At 42.7% G+C, this 24,877-nt stretch overlaps 1 protein-coding gene across 1 annotated transcript in view; it reads right to left on the reverse strand.

Moving 5' to 3' along the window:
- LOC121541685 (astrotactin-2-like) overlaps positions 1 to 24,877 on the reverse strand; it is a 532,790-nt gene that overhangs the window by 450,434 nt on the left and 57,479 nt on the right. The window contains exon 2 of the mRNA XM_041850922.2: positions 1,529 to 1,716. Coding sequence (XP_041706856.1) covers positions 1,529 to 1,716 — 188 coding nt within the window. The remainder of the gene's footprint in view (positions 1 to 1,528; positions 1,717 to 24,877) is intronic.

Below are 24,877 nucleotides of genomic sequence, written 5' to 3' on the forward strand. Positions count from 1 at the left end.
GAGAGCAAAAAGAGAGAAGTGAAGAGAGGGGTCTGTAGAGGTGTGAGAGGAGATAGTTGAATGGAGAGAATACTTGTAAGGAAGTACCAGTGGGGAGGTGTGTAATGGACTGAAGAAGAGAGATGTGTGTAGGTGTATATGTTGTTATTAATAAAATGTCACAATGAGGTGTAGAGCGTTCGATTTGCCTGCTGGCGGGCAAGGAGATCCCCAGCGCTGCTAAAACCATTGACAACGGTGTGCCGTTTTCAAGGGATTGTTAAATAAATGTTAACTATTTGGTTGTAATATCATCACCTCTTGAAGAGCATAGTCAGAACTACACATTTCTGATTATTCCATGCAAAACTATTGCGCAAATGTATCTCTATCATCAGAGTTATACAGAAATTAACTGCATGCATTTCATGATCAGTAAACATCAATTGATCATGTAATTTCAGATACGTGAGGGTAGCCTCACAATATCTCTCAATACTGGCCACCATGAATTGGATATATGAGTGATATAAAATAAAAGTGAACTATACCTGACAAGTATGAGTGGTTTAGGTTAATGTCCCATCCTTTGTGGGCTCTGCCTGTCAAGCAGCAGAAGGGTGCATTTGCCAATGTACTGTTAGCTGATAATGTTTACTTTGCAAGCTACCGGTAGAGACTTTGTGCAGTTGGCTAAACATAGTGGTAAGTAGACCTAATGTACTTTTTTCTCGAACATTATCCCCTTTTCAACATTGTTTTTAAGAGTGTTTAATCACGGTTGCTGCTGATACATGTCAAATTGGCCAGCTAGCTAGCTAATAACAGATCACGTCAATATGGCTAGTTAGCAAGCTAACTTTCAGGGGATAAACTAAATGGCTATATTTGCTTGCTATCTATAGTGGTGATGACAGTAGTCCGACTGACAACTTTTCCAGGACGAGGACTAGCCGATGTCAAGCTCTTTCCAAAAGCCCAATCTCTGATGAAGCAAGCTAAATGACACATGTTGTTTGCTTAGCTAGCTAGCTACATGCCAAATTGATAGGCTACCCTCACGTGTCTGAAAATACATGATCAATTATGTTTACTGATCATGAAAAGCATGCAGTTACTTGCTGAATAAATCTGATGATAAATGTGGAATAATCTGAAATGTGTAGTTCTTACTATGCTTTTCAAGAGGTGATGATATTAAAACCAAATAGTTATATTTATTTAACAATCCTTTGAAAACTGCATCTAGTTGTCAATTGCCCCCCAGCAGCCAAATCGAACGCGGTGCACCGTATTGTGACGTTTTATTGATAACGACCTATCGGAGAGCAGTTGTGGAGCATGCAGAGGCAGGTGAACAGATGGGTAATAGATGTGTAAAGGTGTACATGTTTGAGTGTTTGAGAGGGTTTATTGGTATGTCTATGTTTCCAGAAAAACAAAGGAGGTGTGTGAAATGTGTGCCCATCTGTTGGTGTTTCTATCACAAAGCTGTTGTTAGAGGATGTGTGTGTGTGTGAACATGCATGTGTGTGTATGTGTTTCTTACCATAACAGAGATGTGCAGCAGGTGCATGTGTTCGTGCGGGACGTGAGCAGGCTCCCGGGCCGTGGGCTGGGTGGTCTGCATCAGCTGCTCAGAGGTGCTCATGGACACGTGGAAATACAATGTCCCGTTCTCCAACCACTGCTGCTTCCAATGCACCTGAGATATGTCTGCCCCAGTACCTGACATCGCTACAGATAGAAAGAGAGAGAGAGAAAGAGAGATTTTGTGAAATAAACAATTGGCACTGTGTGTGTGTGTGCTTGTGCCTGTGCGTGTGTGTGTGTGTGTGTGTGTGTGTGTGTGTGTGTGTGTGTGTGTGTGTGTGTGTGTGTGTGTACGTGAATAAGTGTGTGCACTTATGTGTGTGTGTGTTTATCTGTGTCTGTGAGAGGAACATGCAACTGTGGGGAAAGTGAAGTGAAGGTTCAGGGGTGACTCAGAAGTCTGTGATAAGTTTGCATTAACATTCCAGTGAAGTGTTTGCTCTCTCTTAAGGTCAAGACTCGGCTGCTCCCCTAGAGGTAGCTGTATCAACAGACAGTCTTAAAGGAGGAAAAAGGCTACAGAGTTAAGACTTCTGTGCAATCATACACTATGTGGAAAAATGAGAGGTATTTGGGAACTGAATTGAATTACCAAGCAGTTTATATGATATACAGTGGGGAGAACAAGTATTTGATACACTGCCGATTTTGCAGGTTTTCCTACTTACAAAGCATGTAGAGGTCTGTAATTTTTATCATATGTACACTTCAACTGTGAGAGACGGAATCTAAAACAAAAATCCAGAAAATCACATTGTATGATTTTTAAGTAATTAATTTGCATTTTATTGCATGACATAAGTATTTGATCACCTACCAACCAGTAAGAATTCCGTCTCTCACAGACCTGTTAGTTTTTCTTTAAGAAGCCCTCCTGTTCTCCACTCATTACCTGTATTAACTGCACCTGTTTGAACTCGTTACCTGTATAAAAGACACCTGTCCACACACTCAATCAAACAGACTCCAACCTCTCCACAATGGCCAAGACCAGAGAGCTGTGTAACGACATCAGGGATAAAATTGAAGACCTGCACAAGGCTGGGATGGGCTACAGGACAATAGGCAGGCAGCTTGGTGAGAAGGCAACAACTGTTGGCGCATTTATTAGAAAATGGAAGAAGTTCAAGATGACGGTCAATCACCCTCGGTCTGGGGCTCCATGCAAGATCTCACCTCGTGGGGCATCAATGATCATGAGGAAGGTGAGGGATCAGCCCAGAACTACACGGCAGGACCTGGTCAATGACCTGAAGAGAGCTGGGACCACAGTCTCAAAGAAAACCATTAGTAACACACTACGCCGTCATGGATTAAAATCCTGCAGCGCACGCAAGGTCACCCTGCTCAAGCCAGCTCATGTCCAGGCCCGTCTGAAGTTTACCAATGACCATCTGGATGATCCAGAGGAGGAATGGGAAAAGGTCATGTGGTCTGATGAGACAAAAATAGAGCTTTTTGGTCTAAACTCCACTCGCCGTGTTTGGAGGAAGAAGAAGGATGAGTACAATCCCAAGAACACCATCCCAACCGTGAAGCGTGGAGGTGGAAACATCATTCTTTGGGGATGCTTTTCTGCAAAGGGGACAGGACGACTGCACCGTATTGAGGGGAGGTTGGATGGGGCCATGTATCGTGAGATCTTGGCCAACAACCTCCTTCACTCAGTAAGAGCATTGAAGATGGGTCGTGGCTGGGTCTTCCGGCATGACAACGACCCGAAACACACAGCCAGGGCAACTAAGGAGTGGCCCCGTAAGAAGCACCTCAAGGTCCTGGAGTGGCCTAGCCAGTCTCCAGACCTGAACCCAATAGAAAATCTTTGGAGGGAGCTGAAAGACCGTATTGCCCAGCGACAGCCCCAAAACCTGAAGGATCTGGAGAAGGTCTGTATGGAGGAGTGGGCCAAAATCCCTGCTGCAGTGTGTGCAAACCTGGTCAAGACCTACAGGAAACGTATGATCTCTGTAATTGCAAACAAAGGTTTCTGTACCAAATATTAAGTTCTGCTTTTCTGATGTATCAAATACTTATGTCATGCAATAAAATGCAAATTAATTACTTAAAAATCATACAATGTGATTTTCTGGATTTTTGTTTTAGATTCCGTCTCTCACAGTTGAAGTGTACCTATGATAAAAATTACAGACCTCTACATGCTTTGTAAGTAGGAAAACCTGAAAAATCGGCAGTGTATCAAATACTTGTTCTCCCCACTGTATGTATAATGATGACTGCTTCCAAAGCAATAAGTCAAAACTCTGTCTTTAATCCAAAAGTGATATTCCAAACCTCTAGGCAAATAAAATGCCATGGGCCTAACAAACAAAATGAATCAATATGGTAGATAGCTTAGACTTTTGCATTCATGCTACTTGTTTGTATGAGCACACTTAAAATCAGTAGCGTCCTAACAAATGGGGATAGGACAATAGGTATGTCATTCCGCTCCTTAACCGTCACCTAGGATTCCATTTTATTGTCAATAGCAGTGACGAAATGGCGCCGGAGAAGATGGCTGCCGTTTTACAGCCCTCTAACCAATTGTACTATTATGTGTGTTTTTCCGCATTATTTGTAATTTATTTTGTACATAATGTTTCTGCCATCGTCTCTTATAACCAAAAAGAGCTTCTGGATATCAGGACAGCGATTACTCACCTCGTATTGGACAAATAATATTTCTTCAACGAGGCGGCCGCGAAGGATATCCTACAGACACCCGACAAGGCCCAAATCCCTGTCATTCGCATGAGGAAGAGACAGAGATATCGTTGTCGTAGGTCGGGGTGCCTTGTAAGGATCCGACGGCGAGCGAGTAAACTGCCTCTTCCATCAATCCTATTAGCCAATCTTCAATCATTGGAAAATAAATTGGATGACCTAAGATTACGGTTATCTTACCAACGGGACATTAAAAACTGTAATATCTTATGTTTCACCGAGTCGTGGCTGAACGACGACATGGATAACATACAGCGAGCGGGCAATACGCTACATCGGCAGGATAGAACGGCTGACTCCGGTAAGACAAGGGGTGGCGGTCTGTGTATATTTGTAAACAACAGCTGGTGCACAAAATCAAATACTAAGGAAGTCTCGAGGTTTTGCTCGCCTGAGGTAGAGTATCTTATGATAAGCTGTAGACCACACTATTTACCAAGAGAGTTTTAATCTATATTTTTCATAGCTGTCTATTTACCACCACAAAGGCCGGGGACTTTAATGCAGGGAAACTTAAATCCGTTCTACCTAATTTCTACCAGCATGTTAAATGTGCAACCAGAGGAAAAAAAAACTCTAGACCACCTTTACTCCACACACAGAGACGCATACAAAGTTCACCCTCGCCCTCCATTTGGCAAATCTGACCATAACTCTATCCTCCTGATTCCTGCTTATAAGCAAAAACTAAAGCAGGAAGCACCAGTGACTCGGTTAATAAAAAAGTGGTCAGATGATGCAGATGCTAAGCTACAGGACTGTTTTGCTAGCACAGACTGGAACATGTTCCGGGATTCTTCAGATAGCATTGAGGAGTACACCACATCAGTCACTGGCTTCATCAATAAGTGCATCGATGATGTCGTCCCCACAGTGACCGTACGTACATACCCCAACCAGAAGCCATGGATTATAGGAAACATCCGCACTGAGCTAAAGGGTAGAGCTGCCGCTTTCAAGGAGCGGGACTCTAACCCGGATGCTTATAAGAAATCCCGCTATGCCCTCCGACGAACCATCAAACAGGCAAAAAGTCAATACAGGACTAAGATTGAATCGTACTACACCGGCTCTGACGCTCGCCGGATGTGGCAGGGCTTGAAAACTATTACAGACTACAAAGGGAAGCACAGCCGCGAGCTTCCCAGTGACACAAGCCTACCAGACGAGCTAAACCACTTCTATGCTCGCTTCGAGGCAAGCAACACTGAAGCATGCATGAGAGCACCAGCTGTTCCGGATGACTATGTGATCATGCTCTCCGTAGCCGATGTGAGTAAGACTTTTAAGCAGGTCAACATTCACAAGGCCGCAGGGTCAGACGGATTACCAGGACGTGTACTCCGAGCATGTGCTGACCAACTGGCAAGTGTCTTCACTGACATTTTCAACATGTCCCTGACTGAGTCTGTAATACCAACATGTTTCAAGCAGACCACCATAGCCCCCGTGCCCAAGTACACTAAGATAACCTGCCTAAATGACTACCGACCCGTAGCACTGACGTCTGTAGCCATGAAGTGCTTTGAAAGGCTGGTCATGGCTCACATCAACACCATTATCCCAGAAACCCTAGACCCACTCCAATTTGCATACCGCTCCAACAGATCCACAGATGATGCAATCTCTATTGCACTCCACACTGCCCTTTCCCACCTGGACATGAGGAACACCTACGTGAGAATGCTATTCATTGACTACAGCTCAGCATTCAACACCATAGTGCCCTCAAAGCTCATCACTAAGCTAAGGATCCTGGGACTAAACACCTCCCTCTGCAACTGGATCCTGGACTTCCTGACGGGCCGCCCCCAGGTGGTAAGGGTAGGTAACAACACATCTGCCACACTGATCCTCAACACGGGGGCCCCTCAGGGGTGCGTGCTCAGTCCCCTCCTGTACTCCCTGTTCACCCATGACTGCATGGCAGTGGTAGGCCTGATCACCGACAACGATGAGACAGCCTATAGGGAGGAGGTCAGAGACCTGGCCGTGTTGTGCCAGGATAACAACCTCTCCCTCAACGTGACCAAGACAAAGGAGATGATTGTGGACTACAGGAAAAAAAAAAGAGGATTGAGCATGCCCCCATTCTCATCGACGGGGCTGTAGTGGAACAGGTTGAGAGCTTCAAGTTCATTGGTGTCCACATCACCAACAAACTATCATGGTCCAAACACACCAAGACAGTCGTGAAGAGGGCACGACAAAGCCTATTCCCCCTCAGGAGACTGAAAAGATTCGGCATGGGTCCTCAGATCCTCAAAAAATTCTACAGCTGCACCATCGAGAGCATCCTGACTGGTTGCATCACCGCTTGGTATGGCAACTGCTTGCCCCCTGACCGCAAGGCACTACAGAGGGTAGTGCGTACGGCCCAGTACATCACTGGGGCCAAGCTTCCTGCCATCCAGGACCTCAATACCAGGCGGTGTCAGAGGAAGGCCCTCAAAATTGTCAAAGACTCCAGCCACCCTAGTCATAGACTGTTCTCTCTGCTACCGCATGGCAAGCGTTACCGGAGTGCCAAGTCTAGGTCCAAAAGACTTCTCAACAGCTTCTACCCCCAAGCCATAAGACTCCTGAACAGCTAATCATGGCTACCCGGACTATTTGCACTGCCCCCCCACCCCATCTTTTTACGCTGCTGCTTCTCTGTTAATTATTTATCTATAGTCACTTTAACTCTACCCACATGTACATATTACTTCAACTACCTCAACTAGCCGGTGCCCCCGCACATTGATTCTGCACCGGTAAACCCCTGTATATATAGCCTCCCTACTGTTATTTTATTTTACTTCTGCTCTTTTTTTCTCAACACTTTTATGTTGTTGTTTTATTTGACTTTTTTATAAAAAATAAATGCACTGTTGGTTAAGGGCTGTAAGTAAGCATTTCACTGTAATGTCTGCACCTGTTGTATTCAGCGCATGTGGCCAATACAATTTGATTTGATTTGATTTGAAAATGTTGCCTCACTGCACTCTGTCCTCTTGCTATCTGCACAAATCATCAAAAGTCCTGTAAACCTAATGAATACATTAGCGTGAACAGGCCATCGGCATTAGCATAAAGAGCTACGACACCAGAGGGGAAGTGGATCAATTAAAAAAGGAAAGAAGGCACAGGGAAACAAATCAAAAAGAAGAGGCAACCTTGAAAAATGTCAACAAAGCCGAGTGAGATTGGATTTAGCGGGCACGTTGATGTGAGAAAAAAAAAAAAATACTGGGAGGAAAATAGCCAAGTTGGCCAGATAGGGATCAAAGCAAAGGACTGTGATGCTATCGACTACTGGGGCTCTGTGGTTGCTGGGTACTGAGACAGCCTCTGGGAGCTATGTGCTTGATACAATATTTGTCATGGGTTGGTGACAAGGGCAGGGACAGGGGGACGGGAGCTGCTCCCAGACCAGTGGTGAGTACAGAATGAGGAATGGCTTTCAGTGGCGCTGGTCATTAACTTACTGACTCTGGGTCAGTGGACACGGCAGGAGAGGAGTGCTCTGTGAGCTGCCCTCATCACTGCCACTGCCCTTCCAGTACAGGGCATAAACATACATCAGGAGCACTAGGGCTTCAACGGCAGGGGGAGAGGCAGAGTGACTTGATATGGTACAGTATGGTAAGGGATGCTCTCTGACACCTCACTAAAGAGTCCAGATTCTTTGACAGATTTGTGGACAAGTTGTTCATTTTCTATTTCTGTGTGCCCTCACTGCATTAGAACTTAATTAACAAGGGCAGTATGATCATCTACCAAGAACACTAAAACAACCACATAATCCAGAGTGAATAATATACAGTAGGATAAATTATGAATTACGTAATATATGCTAACCACTGTATTATTGTACCGTGATCTACATTTTTGGCTCCTCATGGGACAATCAGGTGGAAAACTTTGCAAAAGCTTCCAGAAAGTTCGCTTTCAGCATCTTTCCCTCTCATAAATGGATGCTGACTGTGCTGTAGTAGGATTAAAATTAGTAGGCTGTGAAATTTCAAGCACCCATTGAAAGCACATCGCAGTGTGTAATCTGCAGCTTGTCATATTTTGAGATTTGGCTATTGACCTTGAAAGAGGATGTCCTCTGGTTTGCAGGTCTAGCAAAGAGGTGGCACTCATCAGAGGCAGCCATTTTAAATGAATAGAGGGGGACAGATATAACAGAGCCACTTTGGCTGGTAATCATTTGCTGACTTTAGAGCCTTGGGTGGACACCATAAAAAGTCAAAAGCCTGCCATGAGTGTTGTTATTGGGCAAACATTCAGATGTTAGCAGGATACAGAGGCTGTGTGTGTGTGTGTGTGTGTGTGTGTGTGTGTGTGTGTGTGTGTGTGTGTGTGTGTGTGTGTGTGTGTGTGTGTGTGTGTGTGTGTGTGTGTGTGTGTGTGTGTGTGTGTGTGTGTGTGTGTGTGTGTGTGTGTGTGTGTGTGTGTGTGTGTGTGTGTGTGCGTGTGTGCGTGCGTGCGTGCGTGCGTGCGTGTGTGTGTGTGTGCATGCATGCATGTTGGTGCGTTTGCATGCATGTGTGTGGGAAGACGCGGTTGAAGCATGAAAACTCCCAGCAAGGGCGTCGGGGATGGCATGTCTACCCAGCAGAGAGCAAGGACAATCCTGAGGCGTGTCATTGCAGCCATTACACAAGCCCCAGAGAGCAGGGGAGAAGCATGGCTGACTTTACACAAAGGGAATGAGAAAGAGAAACGGTTTAACCATCAGAACTCTCTTCTCAAGAGTGAGGTGAGTGCCTTATCACATCAATCCCGACCAAGTTACCAATAGTTACCAAGGTTACAGTAAAATCTATTGCTACTTGATGCGAAGAACAAAATAATTCAAACAAAGACTTAAACTGTGTTTAGAGTAACGCCTTTTTTCAGTTTACCCACTTGTGATCTCACTAAGCTTACAGAACAGAGTGGACGGGATTGTTTGGAGCTAGTCCAAATCCTTGATAAAGCCCTGTTATTCTAGGCTGATGCATCTGAAGGTAGCCCAGATGACCCTGAGTGAAATCTATTGAACACTCACTGTCAGTATACCACTTACCAGGGCTGTGTACCCAAAGTGGCTCAATGCACAGTACCCAATCAGAGCTGCAATGACTGTACGTACAGTATATGTTATATTGTATTCAGCCATTGATTTTCATTTTCGCTCATGTTAGTCCACCATGTTGGGCATTTTGAAGAGATTAAACATGCAAGATTTCATTATGAAGGAAGAATGGACAAATACACATGTATTATTTTAAACTGACTTTCATTGAAGCTACTTTTCAAATGAAGCACCCTGTTGTACTAGTTTGTTTCCATTGTAAGAATGAAAATTGCACTGTGAAATAATAAGTACCTCTGAAAATGAGAACTGATTTAATCTCCACCAATATGCTTTTTACTTTAGATGCCAGTGAACAATCTGTTCCCTCTAAAAATGAACAATGCAACAGTTTATGATAATAGATACAAAGAGTGTTGTCTAGTGAGCTGTGAATAACCCACTTCTCTCTAGGGTGTGAAATACTGGGATGCAGAATAACACCAAAGCTACTCTGACCTACATGGCTAAAGTCCTCCTCGTCCACACTACCATTAGAAATCATTGAACACAGCATTCAGTTAATGTCAGCAGGCTGACCTTTGTTTTGTTAGAATGTTGAAATGTGTTAGTTATCATTCATAAATGTGACCTTTACCTTGATCAGTGTTCATAACGGCAATTGACATTTTTTTTCACATCAGAATACAAACCAGTGTGCCAGCAACTAAGGAAGCACCCAGTGTTGTAGCTGAGGTAGATTTTGAAGAATGCTTGTGAAGGTTATAATGATTATTCATCTCTCTCTTTAGAAAAATGAATACCGGTAGCCCAGATGCTGTAAAACAATGTGTTTAATTATCTTTGTAAAGCTGAGGTCATGGTAATAGACACACACAGACAAGACAGATGCACACAGATACAAATGGAGTGAGACACACAAAACAAGGAGATTTTTGTGACCTACACACACACACGTACATACGCACACACGTCCTCCCCAAAGGTTGTTCGCATCAGTTTAAGGTGATCATAGCTGCATGGTCTGCGCTCCAGCAGGTATATCTCACTGGTCATTCCCAAAGCCAACACCTCCTTTGGCCGCCATTCCTTCCAGTTCTCTGCTGCCAATGACTGGAATGAATTGCAAAAATCTCTGAAGCTGGAGACTCTTATCTCCCTCAATAACTTTAAGCATCAGTTGTCAGAGCACCTTACCGATCACTGCACCTGTACACAGCCCATCTGAAATTAGCCCACCCAACTACCTCATCCCTATATTGTTATTTATTTTGCTCTTTTGCACCCCAGTATCTCTATTTGCACATAATCTCTTGCACATCTAGCATTCCAGTGTTAATACTATTGTAATTATTCTGCACTATAGCCTATGTATTGCCTTACCTCCATAACTTGCTACATTTGCACACACTGTATATATATTTTCTGTTGTATTTTTGACTTTATGTTTTTTTACCCCATATGTAACTCTGTGTTGTTTTTATTGCACTGCTTTGCTTTATCTTGGCCAGGTCGCAGTTGTAAATGAGAACCTGTTCTCAACTGGTTTACCTGGTTAAATAAAGGTGAAATAAAAAAAAAATGGTGTAAGTAACTGTGTGGGCTGACAGTGCCGTGACAGTTTGTCAGCTCAGTAACAAGGCCGTGTCGTATGCTTACCCTGATGAAAGCTGGCACCCTAAAGGCACTTTGCTGCTTGTCATTAACCATGTGGAATGGCGAGCCAGCCAGCCAGCCAGCGAGCCTTCCGATAACGCTGCTGCCTAGCCTAGCACCTCAGCCTGCCATGCCCGTCACAATATTTTGGGCAGCTGCACGTTTAATAATTCATAAGCGAGAATAATGATAGACTTCCATAACCTTTTAGATCTATCTAAATATATCAGTCAGTGCCTCATCAGTACTGTCAGAGCCTATTCCCTGATTCATTACACATACCAAACACATCTCACTGTGTTTAGGTTTTAGACATTTCTAATGTCCACTCTGAATGGCCTCACTTTTGAAACTAAGTATTGAGAGTAAAGTCTACTTTCAACACACAAAAAACTGTCCCCACATACTGTATAAGGGAAAAAAATGAATAAGCTCGTACAAATACATATTTTATCAGTCACCAAATGGGGGGTTGTCACGACTCCCATTCAGAAAATGCTAATACCTGTTAAGTATTTACCAATTACCATTTCCAAACGAGTTGACGTGAGATATCGGATATTTAGGCAAATACGCATTATTGAAAGGCTGCCGTGCCGCACTTCCAGTGTTGGGGAGTACTGAACTACATGTAGTTCAACTAGTAATTTCACTACATTTTGCATTAGCTTGGTGGTAGTTAAACTAAATTAAAAGAGAGACAAGCAGCAAATACAAAGATTCATGGAGGTAATAATTTGGTATGTTCAAGCTAAATCTACAGCACAGGCAAATGAAATCAGGATGAATACAATATACCATAAAATGATATTATATGACAAAGTCATATTCCCTTACATGACATGGTCATATGACATGAGCATTGCACAAAGGCAGTCAAAATTACCCTCTGTCTCCCCGACAAAAAGATCTGTCACCAGGTGTCTCTCCCAGTCAGAGGGGTCTTTGAGGGCTTCTTGTGCTGTGACAGCTGTCTCTGCACTGCCTGCTGCACTGCTCAACACAGTCAGCACAGCGGTCTCCAATTTTGACGACTCATCACTTCCTAGTCGATGACCTGGTCGTGACCTCTGTACCACTTGCACAACATCACCATCTGCCATCTCCACAGATGAATTTTTAAAACTGCTTGACCCTAATCATCTTAGTAATGTACTGCTGCATCACTACTGCAACACCGACAGTGGGATTTCTCCAATACATAATTATGCTGAAATATGTCTGCCCTATGCCACAGAATGTTATTCGGGCTGTGCTGCTATTGCTGATGAGGTACAACGGACAGCAATCACTTCAAATAGAAAAGAGGAGGTACTGTGGGATAATTGGATTCTACCAGTGTCTAGGACTTCTCCAGGGGCTAGGGAAGGGTCCGGTGAGAATCAGGTATTAACAATCAGTTGTACCATTGGGACCAAAGGTCCATCTGTACCCCAACACCCACGCCAACTCAAACTGTGCTCAATCACAGAGCCAGCAGCAAGCCAACAGCTAGCCAGGGCAGTGCCCACCGCCTCCAGCAGAAACCAATCACATTTCAGACTCTGCTTATAAAAAGGTTCACTCCATAAGGGACCATCAGACTTATACTATAAAATAGGTGCTTTATGACGTAACCTAGGTAGCAGAGCTTTACAGAGGATGTCCGAGATAGGACGTACACATTAACTAAGTTTATGGCCTTGTTGTATAAAACTGGACGAGAGAAACCAAATTATATGATAATATATTCATAAAAATAAAACATACCCTTAAATGTTTTTTGATAGGTTACAACCATGTTACAACAGATCCTGGGTTCTTGATCCTTTCCCATTTATATAATAAACACTAAAATGTAGAGGTAGACAAGTGCATAGAGGCCCATGAATTATAGAACAGGGGGGTGTTATTTTTATAGTAGAACTGACTGACCTTTAGGAGTTTGTTGTGAGAGAGTACATAGAAGTAAACTAATAGTGGCCTGCTATCTACCGCTGCTGCCGTGCTGCATTGAGCCCTATGTATATCTCTCCTCTATAGAGAACACACAAACTCCTCCTAAGTCATCTCTCTGCCTCTAGCACCAGTAGCCCAAGGTCACCACTGTTTTACATCCAATAATAAGCCCCCGCACCTTAACAATGCTGTAAAACCCAAAGTGCCCCCAAATTAAGGGATTTAATACGCAATTGAGTCGTAATATCATTTCGTTTCAACCAAAACCCTATTCTTACAAGGAAAATGAGTTTCATTACCCAAAACAATGCCACTCTAATTTATGTGCGGATCTATAAATGGTTTGTCTCATGCTATTCGGGATTAGGGAGGCAGCCAGCCAAAAAGGGCCTAATGTATTTAAAGTGACACATTAACAGGATAAACAGTCCCCTTATCTGCAAAGTACATAGTATATTTTAAATACTCCAATCCCATTAAAGGGACCATTCTCCAACTGATTGCACCATCTTCCTGCCGTTGGCCCTCCTGCCAAAGAGTGAAGCTGGGGGTAATCATACACACATTAAGATTGACTTATCCATTGTTCTGGGTTCTCCCCAATGAGACTTCGGTCAAATGTCTCTTCCTGTTCTGATCTTGTAGAGGTGGATGGATGAAATCCATTGGCAGGGATGGTGTAGTGTACTCACAAAGCCCTAGTGAGCAGGAGGACCCGGCAGTTAGTGCCTGTACTGCAAGATGGCCAGAATATGTTGTGTATTGTAGAAGCCAGACGCATATAAGTGGTGTTACTGATAGTTACTGTGTAAGATGATTCACCAGCATAGGAACATATGCTTCCCACCTCACTGAGAGAGGGGCAACAGAAAAGGTGTAAGAACCTGCATTTCCTGTTGAAAACAGGATATGACAATGGTATGTGCCCTTCACCTGCTGCCATGTTGTGTTGCTACCGTGTTGTTGTCATGTTGTGATGTTACCATGTTGTGTTGTCATGTGTTGCTGCCATGCTGTGTTGTTGTCTTAGGTCTCTCTTTATGTAGTGTTGTGGTGTCGCTCTTGTCGTGATGTGTGTTTTGTCCTACAACAGGCCTCCCCTTCCCCGCAGGAGGCCTGTTGCCTCTTGGTAGGCCATCATTGATAATAACAATTTGTTCTTAACTGACGTGCCTAGTTAAAAAAACTTTAAACAAACAAACAAACAAACCTCTAGACATACAGAGAAGCAAATAGCACACACACACACACACACACACACACACACACACACACACACACACACACACACACACACACACACACGCACACACGCACACACGCACACACACACATCTCAGCCTTTCATAATGCATTTGTCATCTTCTCTCCTGGATGGATTCATACACTTATTGGATTTCTCATTTCCCATCTAATTACATTACTGTATGCTAATTCAGAACTTCACTATTGTCTTTTCAATTAAGTGATGTAATCAGTTTTGAAAGAAAGAACGTGAGGATATACAGTGAGGGAAAAAAGTATTTGATCCCCTGCTGATTTTGTACGTTTGCCCACTGACAAAGACATGATCAGTCTATAATTTTAATGGTAGGCTTATTTGAACAGTGAGAGACAGAATAACAACAAAAAAATCCAGAAAAACGCATGTCAAAAATGTTATCAATTGATTAGCATTTTAATGAGGGAAATAAGTATTTGACCCCTCTGCAAAACATGACTTAGTACTTGGTGGCAAAATCCTTGTTGGCAATCACAGAGGTCAGACGTGTCTTGTAGTTGGCCACCAGGTTTGCACACATCTCAGGAGGGATTTTGTTCCACTCCTCTTTGCAGATCTTCTCCAAGTCATTAAGGTTTCGAGGCTGACGTTTGGCAACTCGAACCTTCAGCTCCCTCCACAGATTTTCTATGGGCCACTCCAGGACCTTTATGTGCTTCTCATTGAGCCACTCCTTTGTTGCCTTGGCCGTGTGTTTTGGGTCATTGTCATGCTGGAATACCCATCCACGACCCATTTTCAATGCCCTGGCTGAGGGAAGGAGGTTCTCACCCAAGATTTGACGGTACATGGCCCCGTCCATCGTCCCTTTGATGCGGTGAAGTTGTCCTGTCCCCTTAGCAGAAAAACACCCCCAAAGCATAATGTTTCCACCTCCATGTTTGATGGTGGGGATGGTGTTCTTGGGGTCATAGGCAGCATTCCTCCTGCTCTAAACACGGCGAGTTGAGTTGATGCCAAAGAGCTCGATTTTGGTCTCATCTGACCACAACACTTTCACCCAGTTCTCCTCTGAATCATTCAGATGTTCATTGGCAAACTTCAGACGGCCCTGTATATGTGCTTTCTTGAGCAGGGGGACCTTGCGGGCGCTGCAGGATTTCAGTCCTTCACGGCATAGTGTGTTACCAATTGTTTTCTTGGTGACTATGGTCCCAGCTGCCTTGAGATCATTGACAAGATCCTCCCGTGTAGTTCTGGGCTGATTCCTCACTGTTCTCATGATCATTACAACTCCACGAGGTGAGATCTTGCATGGAGCTCCAGGCCGAGGGAGTTTGACAGTTATTTTGTGTTTCTTCCATTTGCGAATAATCGCACCAACTGTTGTCACCTTCTCACCAAGCTGCTTGGCGATGGTCTTGTAGCCCATTCCAGCCTTGTGTAGGTCTACAATCTTGTCCCTGACATCCTTGGAGAGCTCTTTGGTCTTTGCCATGGTGGAGAGTTTGGAATCTGATTGATTGATTGCTTCTGTGGACAGGTGTCTTTTATACAGGTAACAAGCTGAGATTAGGAGCACTCCCTTTAAGAGTGTGCTCCTAATCTCAGCTCGTTACCTGTATAATAGACAACTGGGAGCCAGACATCTTTCTGATTGAGAGGGGGTCAAATACTTATTTCCCAGATTAAAATGCAAATCAATTTATAACATTTATGCCATGCGTTTTTCTGGATTTTTTTGCTGTTATTCTGTCTCTCACTGTTCAAATAAACCTACCATTAAAATTATAGACTGATCATTTCTTTGTCAGTGAGCAAACGTACCAAATCAGCAGGGGATCAAATACTTTTTTCCCTAACTGTATATCAGCACAAATGAAAGTGACATCACACAGGATATGATGAATAAGAAACTGTCATGAAGCACATCACTCAAAACGTACAGTTCTACACCAATGGATTATTTACCTGTAACATAATTGGTAAAGCCCACATAGATACATCCATTGTGTATTTTAGCATGTCTTAAAACATTTATTGTAGGGTCATTATTCATTTATCTAATGTGTAACATAATGGATATATAGTACTGTAGATGACTGAATGTAAAGCTTAACCTTGAGTACACTATTGGAGATACTCACCATACCGTAGTATGGTTCTAAAAGTATTATGGTTAATATGATTGGATATTACCCCTTGGCAATAGGGGTCAGTTCCACCCCTATGAATACAGTAACAACCCTGAAACAATAGTTGTCTCTGGTCTAATTACAGTTTGTACGGTATATAAAACTAGTCTTTAAAAACTGCCTCCTTTAAAATATACTACGACTAACATTTATGGCCTAACATTAAATGTCATCAGGTAGCAGCACTACAGTACAAAAAGCTGACCTCTGCTCACTATATTGCAAATTCTAAAGGCACGTCATAATGCTACCACCAATCAATTGGGACCAAGTTACTATAAAATGCATAGATTTTCTTACATCTGTGTTTTGAGCAGGAGTAAACTAGTAGTTTGGTGAACGAGCTTTTCATTGTGTTTTGACACGTCACTATGAAAAACCTGTCATATGGAATTTATATGTTTCAGGTAGTAATCAAAGGTACAATTGCAGCATTTTTGGAGGGGAGATGGTAATTGTCAAATGAAATTGCTACATTGCAACTGGCTGAATCTATTTGACACCACTGAGCCCAGAGTCGAAAACAGCATTTTTCATTCCATTTCCGGAGAAGTCTGTAACTTTTTGGAAACTCCCAGAAGCTAAATTTGATCCCTTTTAGTGCTGAAACTTCCAAAGGACACACTTCCTGTAATTGCAATTTCCAATTTCATTTTGAGGTTATAGTAAACTGAAAGTGTGGGATCTTCAATAACTTGAGTGTTGTCCTTCCATAGCAATTAGTCATAAATATCAGAACATGACAACAAAGGAATCAAAGCTCTTTAACATTTTCAAAGCTGTTCCGACTGCTTGCTCATGGACCTACAGTAGCAGATTAGGAAAACAAAGACCGGAATTCTACATACTTAGATGTTGCTTTCGCCTTGTTGCTTTTAAACTTGTTCCTCCAAAGTCTGAATTTTTATTAAATAATTGTTTAACTGGACCAACACCAAAGGTCTGTATATTTGTCAGGATTTCATTGATATAGTAGACTTAAAACCATATTACAACTAGAAATAGTATTGTATTTCTGACAGCAATTATGGTATTAATAAGTAAACAAACACTGCATGTTATGATATGTTTTGATAAGAACAAAGTTAAGTAAAACAGCAGGGGTGCATATGGAGAAAAAAGTAGTTAACAATCCAGCACCCTAGGTGTGATGTTAATAAAACAATTTCCTGTCTTAGTCAGAACATTTGATGAGTCACTTGTCAAGTACTTGCAGCTAAAGGAATTATCCCCCGCTGTTCATGTTAACCTTATCCACAGGAGGCACCTGAGTTTAGAAAGAAGTGATTAACATACTAAGTACTCTCATCTAGTTTCACAGACTAAAGAAATGAGTGAAAGCCGTTTATCAGACACCACACTACAATGGTCAATGTGAAGTGTCCTCTAGCTGTACTCACTAAAACATTGTCCGAGTCCGATTCCAATTCAAATTCCAATTCAGCTAGGGAAAGGCCTCTTAAAAGGGACTAAGTACCAATAAATTCACTTTAAGACTTTGTATCAGTCAAAAGTCATTTTCTCCAGTCAATAAAATGATATCTAAATATATACTACACTTTCGTTTAGTCGTTGGCCATTCTCTGGACATAAGTACCTGGGAAATAAGGTAGAGAATACAGAATTACTTCTTTCAGACAGTATGAGCAGTGAGATTATTAGACAGTTCCTGTCCTCGAGGGTCAGCCAGTTCAGATATTATACTTTTCCATTAGTAACTGATTACGAGCTCCAAAATGGTGGTCCATCCTCTTAGCTCGGTAATGAAATCTATTAGGACAATGAGATCAGAGGAAGAATTAAAAACGGAATGTTGAAACCTTAGAATGATGGTCCATTGAAATTAAAGGGCTGAAATCTTATAGGGTGATGCTGACAATACGTTTGAACATTACTTTCTCAAAGGTTTCTTTCTCAAACTTCAATAAGAGTTTCAGTTCTCATAAAGGATGTCTCTAGACATAAAGGATGAAACTAATCAATTAAATTGAATACTTTCATCTGGCGAGTAAATTTTCATTTGCCGTTTATTGAGTCTTCAGTGAGAGAGCTCCAGTCGACATATTTCATGCAGCGTATCATTTGTGCTCAACCTTGTAATGGAGGGAAATTGAGAAGTATATTGGGTAGTATGCTGTAAGCTCTTAAAGACGCGTTATAAAGGTTTTGTATCATTTCAGCCAGTAGTTTTGAAAGTAGCACTCACAAGCCAAAACGGGTCCCCTAAAATTGTGCACTGTTGTGTACAACGCCATCACATCATTGTTCTTGATCCTCTGTGCTGTGCTGACCTGATCCCGCCTCCCACTTTAACCTTGCAACCTCATCAGACATCATTCCACCTGCCAATCAACAGTGTCCATCAGTTTGGTTGTTGTAGGCTAGTTCCTGTTGTAGCATGCATGGTCTCCTCAGACTAGTATGGCAAACAAGCAAGTGAATGTATACTTATATGTTTGCATCAAATGACTTGCCTAGTGAAATAAAGGTTAAATAAAAATAAAAATAAATAAAATGTCCTACTCCTTAAAAGTTATGTATTAATTATATCATATGCCTACGTGATGAATGATGATCACTGGCAATCAACAGTTGCAGTGTTGCCCACATTGGATTACCATATCAGGGAATATCTGTGTGAAAGTTTGTAAAGACAAAAGGTGGACACATGGAATTATTTGATTTGGATGGATGGTTGACACAACATAAAGGTAGGCTGATATTTTCTTATCTAAAAGGTGGGTAAAAGTTTGCAGTATACATTTCTGGTGTGCGTCAAATCAAATTTGATCAAATGTAATTTTATTTGTCAGATGCTTCGTAAACAACAGGTATAGACTAACAGTGAAATGCTCACTTACAGGCCCTTCCCAACAATGCAGAGATAAAAAAATAGAAATAATAGAAAAATAATAACCTGCGGAATAAATACACAATGAGTAACAATAACTTGGCTATATATATGTACGGGGTACCAGTACCGAGTCGATGTGCAGGGGTACGAGGTAATTGAGGCTGATATGTACATATAGGTAGGGATAAACTGACTAGGCAACAGGATAGATAGTAAACAGTAGCAGCAGCATATGTGATGAGTCAAAATAGTTAGTGCAAAAAGGGTCAATACAGATAGTCCAGGTAGCTATTGGTTAACTATTTAACTAACTATTTAGCAGTCTTGTGGCTTGGGGGTAGAAGCTGTTCAGGGTCATGTTGGTTCCAGACTTGGTGCATCAGTACCGCTTGTCGTGCGGTAGCAGAGAGAACAGTCTATGACTTGGGTGTTTGGAGTCTTCGACAATTGTTAGGGCCTTCCTCTGACACCGCCTGGTATAGAGGTCTTGGATGGCAGGGAGCTCGGCCTCAGTGATGTACTGGGCCATACGCACTACCCTCTGTAGCGCATTGCGGTCAGATGCCAAGCAGTTGCCATACCAAGCGGTGATGCAGCCAGTCAAGATGCTCTCAATGGTGCACCTGCATAACTTTTTGAGGATCTGAGGGCCCATGCAGAATCTTTTCAGCATCCTGAGGGGGAAGAGGTGTTGTTGTGCCGTCTTCATGACTGTGTTGGTGATAAATGGATAGACGCGCGGCTGTGGTAAAAACCTTATAGCCTATTGCACAATATATTCCAACATTTTAACAAAATACACCAGCTAAACCATTTAGGAGATACAGGTTGTGAGCATAGTGTTTCTGATCGGATTGACAATTATCTTCTAATGTATTTGTGTGGCTATGCATGCAGCCACTTATCCCAGTTGCTTCAGAGTGCGCGTTCATTACATGACAGGAACAAGCACGTAGATCTCATTCACAAAATGATGACGTTAGAATGTAAGGATTCTGTGCCTTTTTCTGCTGGGAGAGGACTATAGATGGTTTATTATGCATGTATGAGCCATACATTGACACAACAAGTCCAGAACGGGAGGTTTAACACTAGAACCGCTAAAGCAGTCATTTTGACAGCTCATTAAGTATTACTCTGCCATTTTTAAGGTCATGCCCCCCCTCCGTTCTTGACTTTTCCTAAGTAAGTCTATATAACACACTGTCAGTGTTAGAATCTTAATATCACAAAGAACTGAAGTTATAACCAGTTTTAGGAGGGCATGTCATTTTTTGAATGGTTTTCCCCTTTGCCCCTCCTTCTCCCGACAGTTAAAAATGCAGTGCCCAACTGATAATCACCCTGACAACTGCCTCAAAACTGAACCTAAACTATGCCAAAACTAATTTCACACAGATAACAACAAAATAAATAAATAAAGTAAAGTATGATGGGGAGAAAGGGGGAGAATGGGTGAGTTGATGAGCGAGGGGAATCGAACAATGGATAATTATGTAATCACCAATTGTGAATGAAGAACAGAGCAGGCCATTATATTGTTTTGATCCATTTGAATTATAATCTTAAAATGGTATGTACCCTATATCAGTCCACCGAATCCTAACAGTCTTATCAGTCTACTCTGGCCTACTTGGAGTAGGCTACACAGTGAGAGCGTGCGTAATTGTACATGCTGAACGGCTTTCAATATATGGGAAAATATCCACATCAGGCAGCAGGTGAGCGAGTGTTGGAGAATGTGGTGACGAGGCTTGTGGGACCTTAGGTTGGCAAGGGGATAAATGTCACCATGGACAATTTCTTCACTTCACTGTCATTGGCCGTCACCATGAAGAAAGTACACTACATGGCAAAAAGTATGTGGACACCCCTTCAAATGACTGGATTTGGCTATTTCAGCCACACTCGTTGCTGACAGGTGTATAAAATCTCGCACAACGCCATGCAATCTCCATAGACAAACATTGCCAGTAGAATGGCCTTACTGAAGAGCTCATTGACTTTCAACGTGGCACCATCATAGGATGCAACAAGTCAGTTCGTCAAATTTCTGCCTTGCTAGAGCTGCCCCGGTCAACTGTAAGTGCTGTTATTGTGAAGTGGAAACGTCCAGGAGCAACAACGGCTCAGCTGCGAAGTGGTAGGCAACACAAGCTCACAGAATAGAACTGCCGAGTGCTGAAGTGCATAGCGCATATAATCGTCGGTCCTTGGTTGCAACACTCACTACAGAGTTCCAAACTGCCTCTGGAAGCAACGTCAGCACAAGAACTGTTCGTCGGGAGCTTCATGAAATGGGTTTCCATGGCCGAGCAGCCGCACACAAGCCTAAGATCACCATGAGCAATGCCAAACGTTGGCTGGAGTGGTGTAAAGCTCGCCACCATAACTCTATGGAGCAGTGATGGAGTGATGAATCACGCTTCACCATCTGGCAGTCCGACGGACGAATCTGGGTTTGGCGGACACCAGGAGAACACTACCTGCCCCAATGCATAGTGCCAACTGTAAAGTTTGGTGGAGGAGGAATAATGGTCTGGGGCTGTTTGTCATGGTTTGGGCTAGGCTCCTTAGTTCCAGTGAAGGGAAATCTTAATGCTACAGCACACAATGACAATCTAGACGATTCTGTGCTTCCAACTTTGTGGCAACAAAGGGGAAGGCCCTTTCCTGTTTCAGCATGAGAATGCCCCCGTGCACAAAGTGAGGTCCAAACAGAAATGGTTTGTCGAGATCGGTGTGGAATAACTTGACTGGCCTGCACAGAGCCCTGACCTCAACCCCATCGAACACCTTTGGGATGAATTGGAACGCTGACTGCGAGTCAGGCCTAATCGCCCAACATCAGTGCCCACCTCACTAATGCTCTTGTGGCTGAATGGAAGCAAGTCCCCGCAGCAATGTTCCAACATCTAGTGGAAAGCCTTCCCAGAAGAGCGGAGGCTGTTATAGCAGCAAAGGGTGGACCAACTCCATATTAATGCCCATGATTTTGGAATGAGATGTTTAACAAGAAGGTGTCCACATCCTTTTGGTCATGTAGTGTATATCTCTCCATCCCTCTCTCTGAGTGACCACCTGTTTGTTCACTTCATGCCTAATACCTTTGCAAAGTCCAGCAAGGCTATTTCCTTGTCAAAGCTACACAGTGTGAATTATCAGCCCTATGTTGATTGTTAAGAGTTAATTAATTTCTGGGGCACCTGGCGAGGTCTTGCATGATTAATGACAGCGATGCAATTGCCATGCACCGCCAAGCCCCCTCTATCCGAGGAGATAAATCAACAGTACACTGTACGCCGTCACACCCTGGCCCTGTCCAACAAGCACCCTCTGGCTGGATTCATGACCCAGGATGTGAAGGGGGCCAACCACAACCTTACATGGCTGGGGAACACGCTCTACTACGATGTCCATATTAGGACAGTCACCCACTACTAGTCACTGAACCTAACGTGAACTTAAGCTAATGCAGTTTCTTATGTTGAATTCTGAACTCTGGCTTGTGAAACATTAACCGACTGTGATTTCCCGGTCCATGGATGTGATATTATCTAACATGACCACAGTGAAATGCAGAGGTAATTGACCATGTAGTGACGCACTCCCTTGAAACAGAACGTTTAAGATGTTCAAAAAAGAGCTTCCAAAATGGATGAAAATGCAGCTTTGAAGATTTTTCAGTTGTCAGGGAACTGCACTCTCTGTCACTAACTCTCCATCCACGAATGAATAAAAAACACTAACTGGATTAAAACCTAATGCCTTTCAATTGTTTTTGTATTGCCTGTCTAGCTAAATAAATAAGAGGAGTCGACTTGGCTTGTTACTACTCACTCTGACTTTATTAGGCTAAGAAGCTTATCGTCAGAATCCAAGCCCAGCTTCAATATCAGCTGGGTGAAAGCCACAAGCTTTCACCCAGCTCAGAACATCAGTAACAATAACAACAATGGAATGGAATGAAATGCAATGCGACTTAAAAAATATACAATTTGACTGATATGAACTCATGGAGCTACGGAAACCAGCATGTACTGTGGTAGCCTCAGTAGACAGAAAAGACACACTCAGCAAACAACCAATCATAATGTATCGTTAGAAACAGCTAATGAACTGCATGGCTCATGAGCTATATGTTCCATTCCAACGAATTTGCATTTAAAAAAAAATATGAATCACTTATTAATGTCATGAATTTACATAGAGCAATACAGCAATGGATTTCACCAGTTTTGCCATTCCCCATACCATGTTGACTGTAAGTACTGGCACTTCAGAAGGTTGCAATCAATGTCACAGGTAAACTTGTAGGTAGGTGGTACCAATACCACACTTATATAAAGTAGTAAACCAACTTCCTGTGATTGAACAAGTGCTCCTATAACATTTGCATAATATGCTATGTAAGGCCCTCCCCTCTACTTGTAAGCTTCAGTCTGTATGCTACTCAACCAGTGTTACTGTGATTCAACCTGTAAAGGTGTTGATACCCAGCAGGACCAGAGCTATGAATGACACAAAGTATACTCATTCATCAAACATCAACCTGTGCTCCTGTGAATATCCCTGTCATAATTTTGAATTTAACCATTAATTCATTAATCCAAGATTAACCAGTGGATCAATATATTTATTCCTGATGATATTAACGGATAGCCTGACAACTCCCACTAAATTATTCCACTGTTCTGTCGTTCGCTATATACTTTAGTCTGAGACTGCCATCATTTAAGTTGATTGTGGTGACGAGGGGCACGAGGGGCATTGTACAAAACAAAGTCATCAAAGCCAATGATGAATTTTCAAACCGCCGTTTTACTCACTTGTGTTCTGGCTCTGGCCCAACCCATCGGTTTCTGGACCAATGTGTTCGCATTCGGTGAAGGTTCGGGGAGATACTCAGATCCAGACTCATTGCAGAGAATAAACTAATGTCTGTGGGCGGCGTAGCATTTGGCTGGAGCAAGGAGTCTGGGTAGCCAGGCAAACTAACGGATACACCATTTACCTTACCTTTTCATTAAGCTTGCCAAAACCATTTTCTGTATAAATGCCGTTAATAAAAACTATCCTTTCTATAAGGAACATCATTTTCAATTCCTTATGTAATTTAGTATAATTTTCCCATTAATTGAAAACATTTTCCACATTGTACTATGTGATTGGTATGTAAATGAAATTGCTCATTAGCACAATGGTTACCATGGTAACTGATCATTAACGGCGGTCTAGTATTGATTGACAGGCCTATTGGATTGCTTAGCTTGAGGAGTGGTACTGTGCGACCGGTAAATTGATTTGGATTCAGGCACAAATAAATCAGGGGCAAAATGTAAATGTTAGGTTATTGACGTGAGCGTTAAAGTACAACCCTGCATCCCCTTCACTCTCTCGCCCACAGGCCCACTGCACTCTTCATAGCTGTAGTACTAGTAGTGGTGGCAAAATGGGCTTATCTGCTAACTCACTGAACACACTGCTGCGTTTCAAACCTCTGCACAACCGCATTCTATCCGTCTTGTTTTAAGTACACAAGGACTACTTTTAGCAGAAATCCACAAATCCCCTTCCCTGGCACTCCAGGTGCAGTATCTTCCCATATGCACAATACACATTATTAATACTGTCGCACTGTGCCGGCC

Source organism: Coregonus clupeaformis, chromosome 27 (genome assembly GCF_020615455.1).
Source record: "Coregonus clupeaformis isolate EN_2021a chromosome 27, ASM2061545v1, whole genome shotgun sequence".
In the NCBI taxonomy this organism is placed as follows: Eukaryota; Metazoa; Chordata; class Actinopteri; order Salmoniformes; family Salmonidae; genus Coregonus; species Coregonus clupeaformis.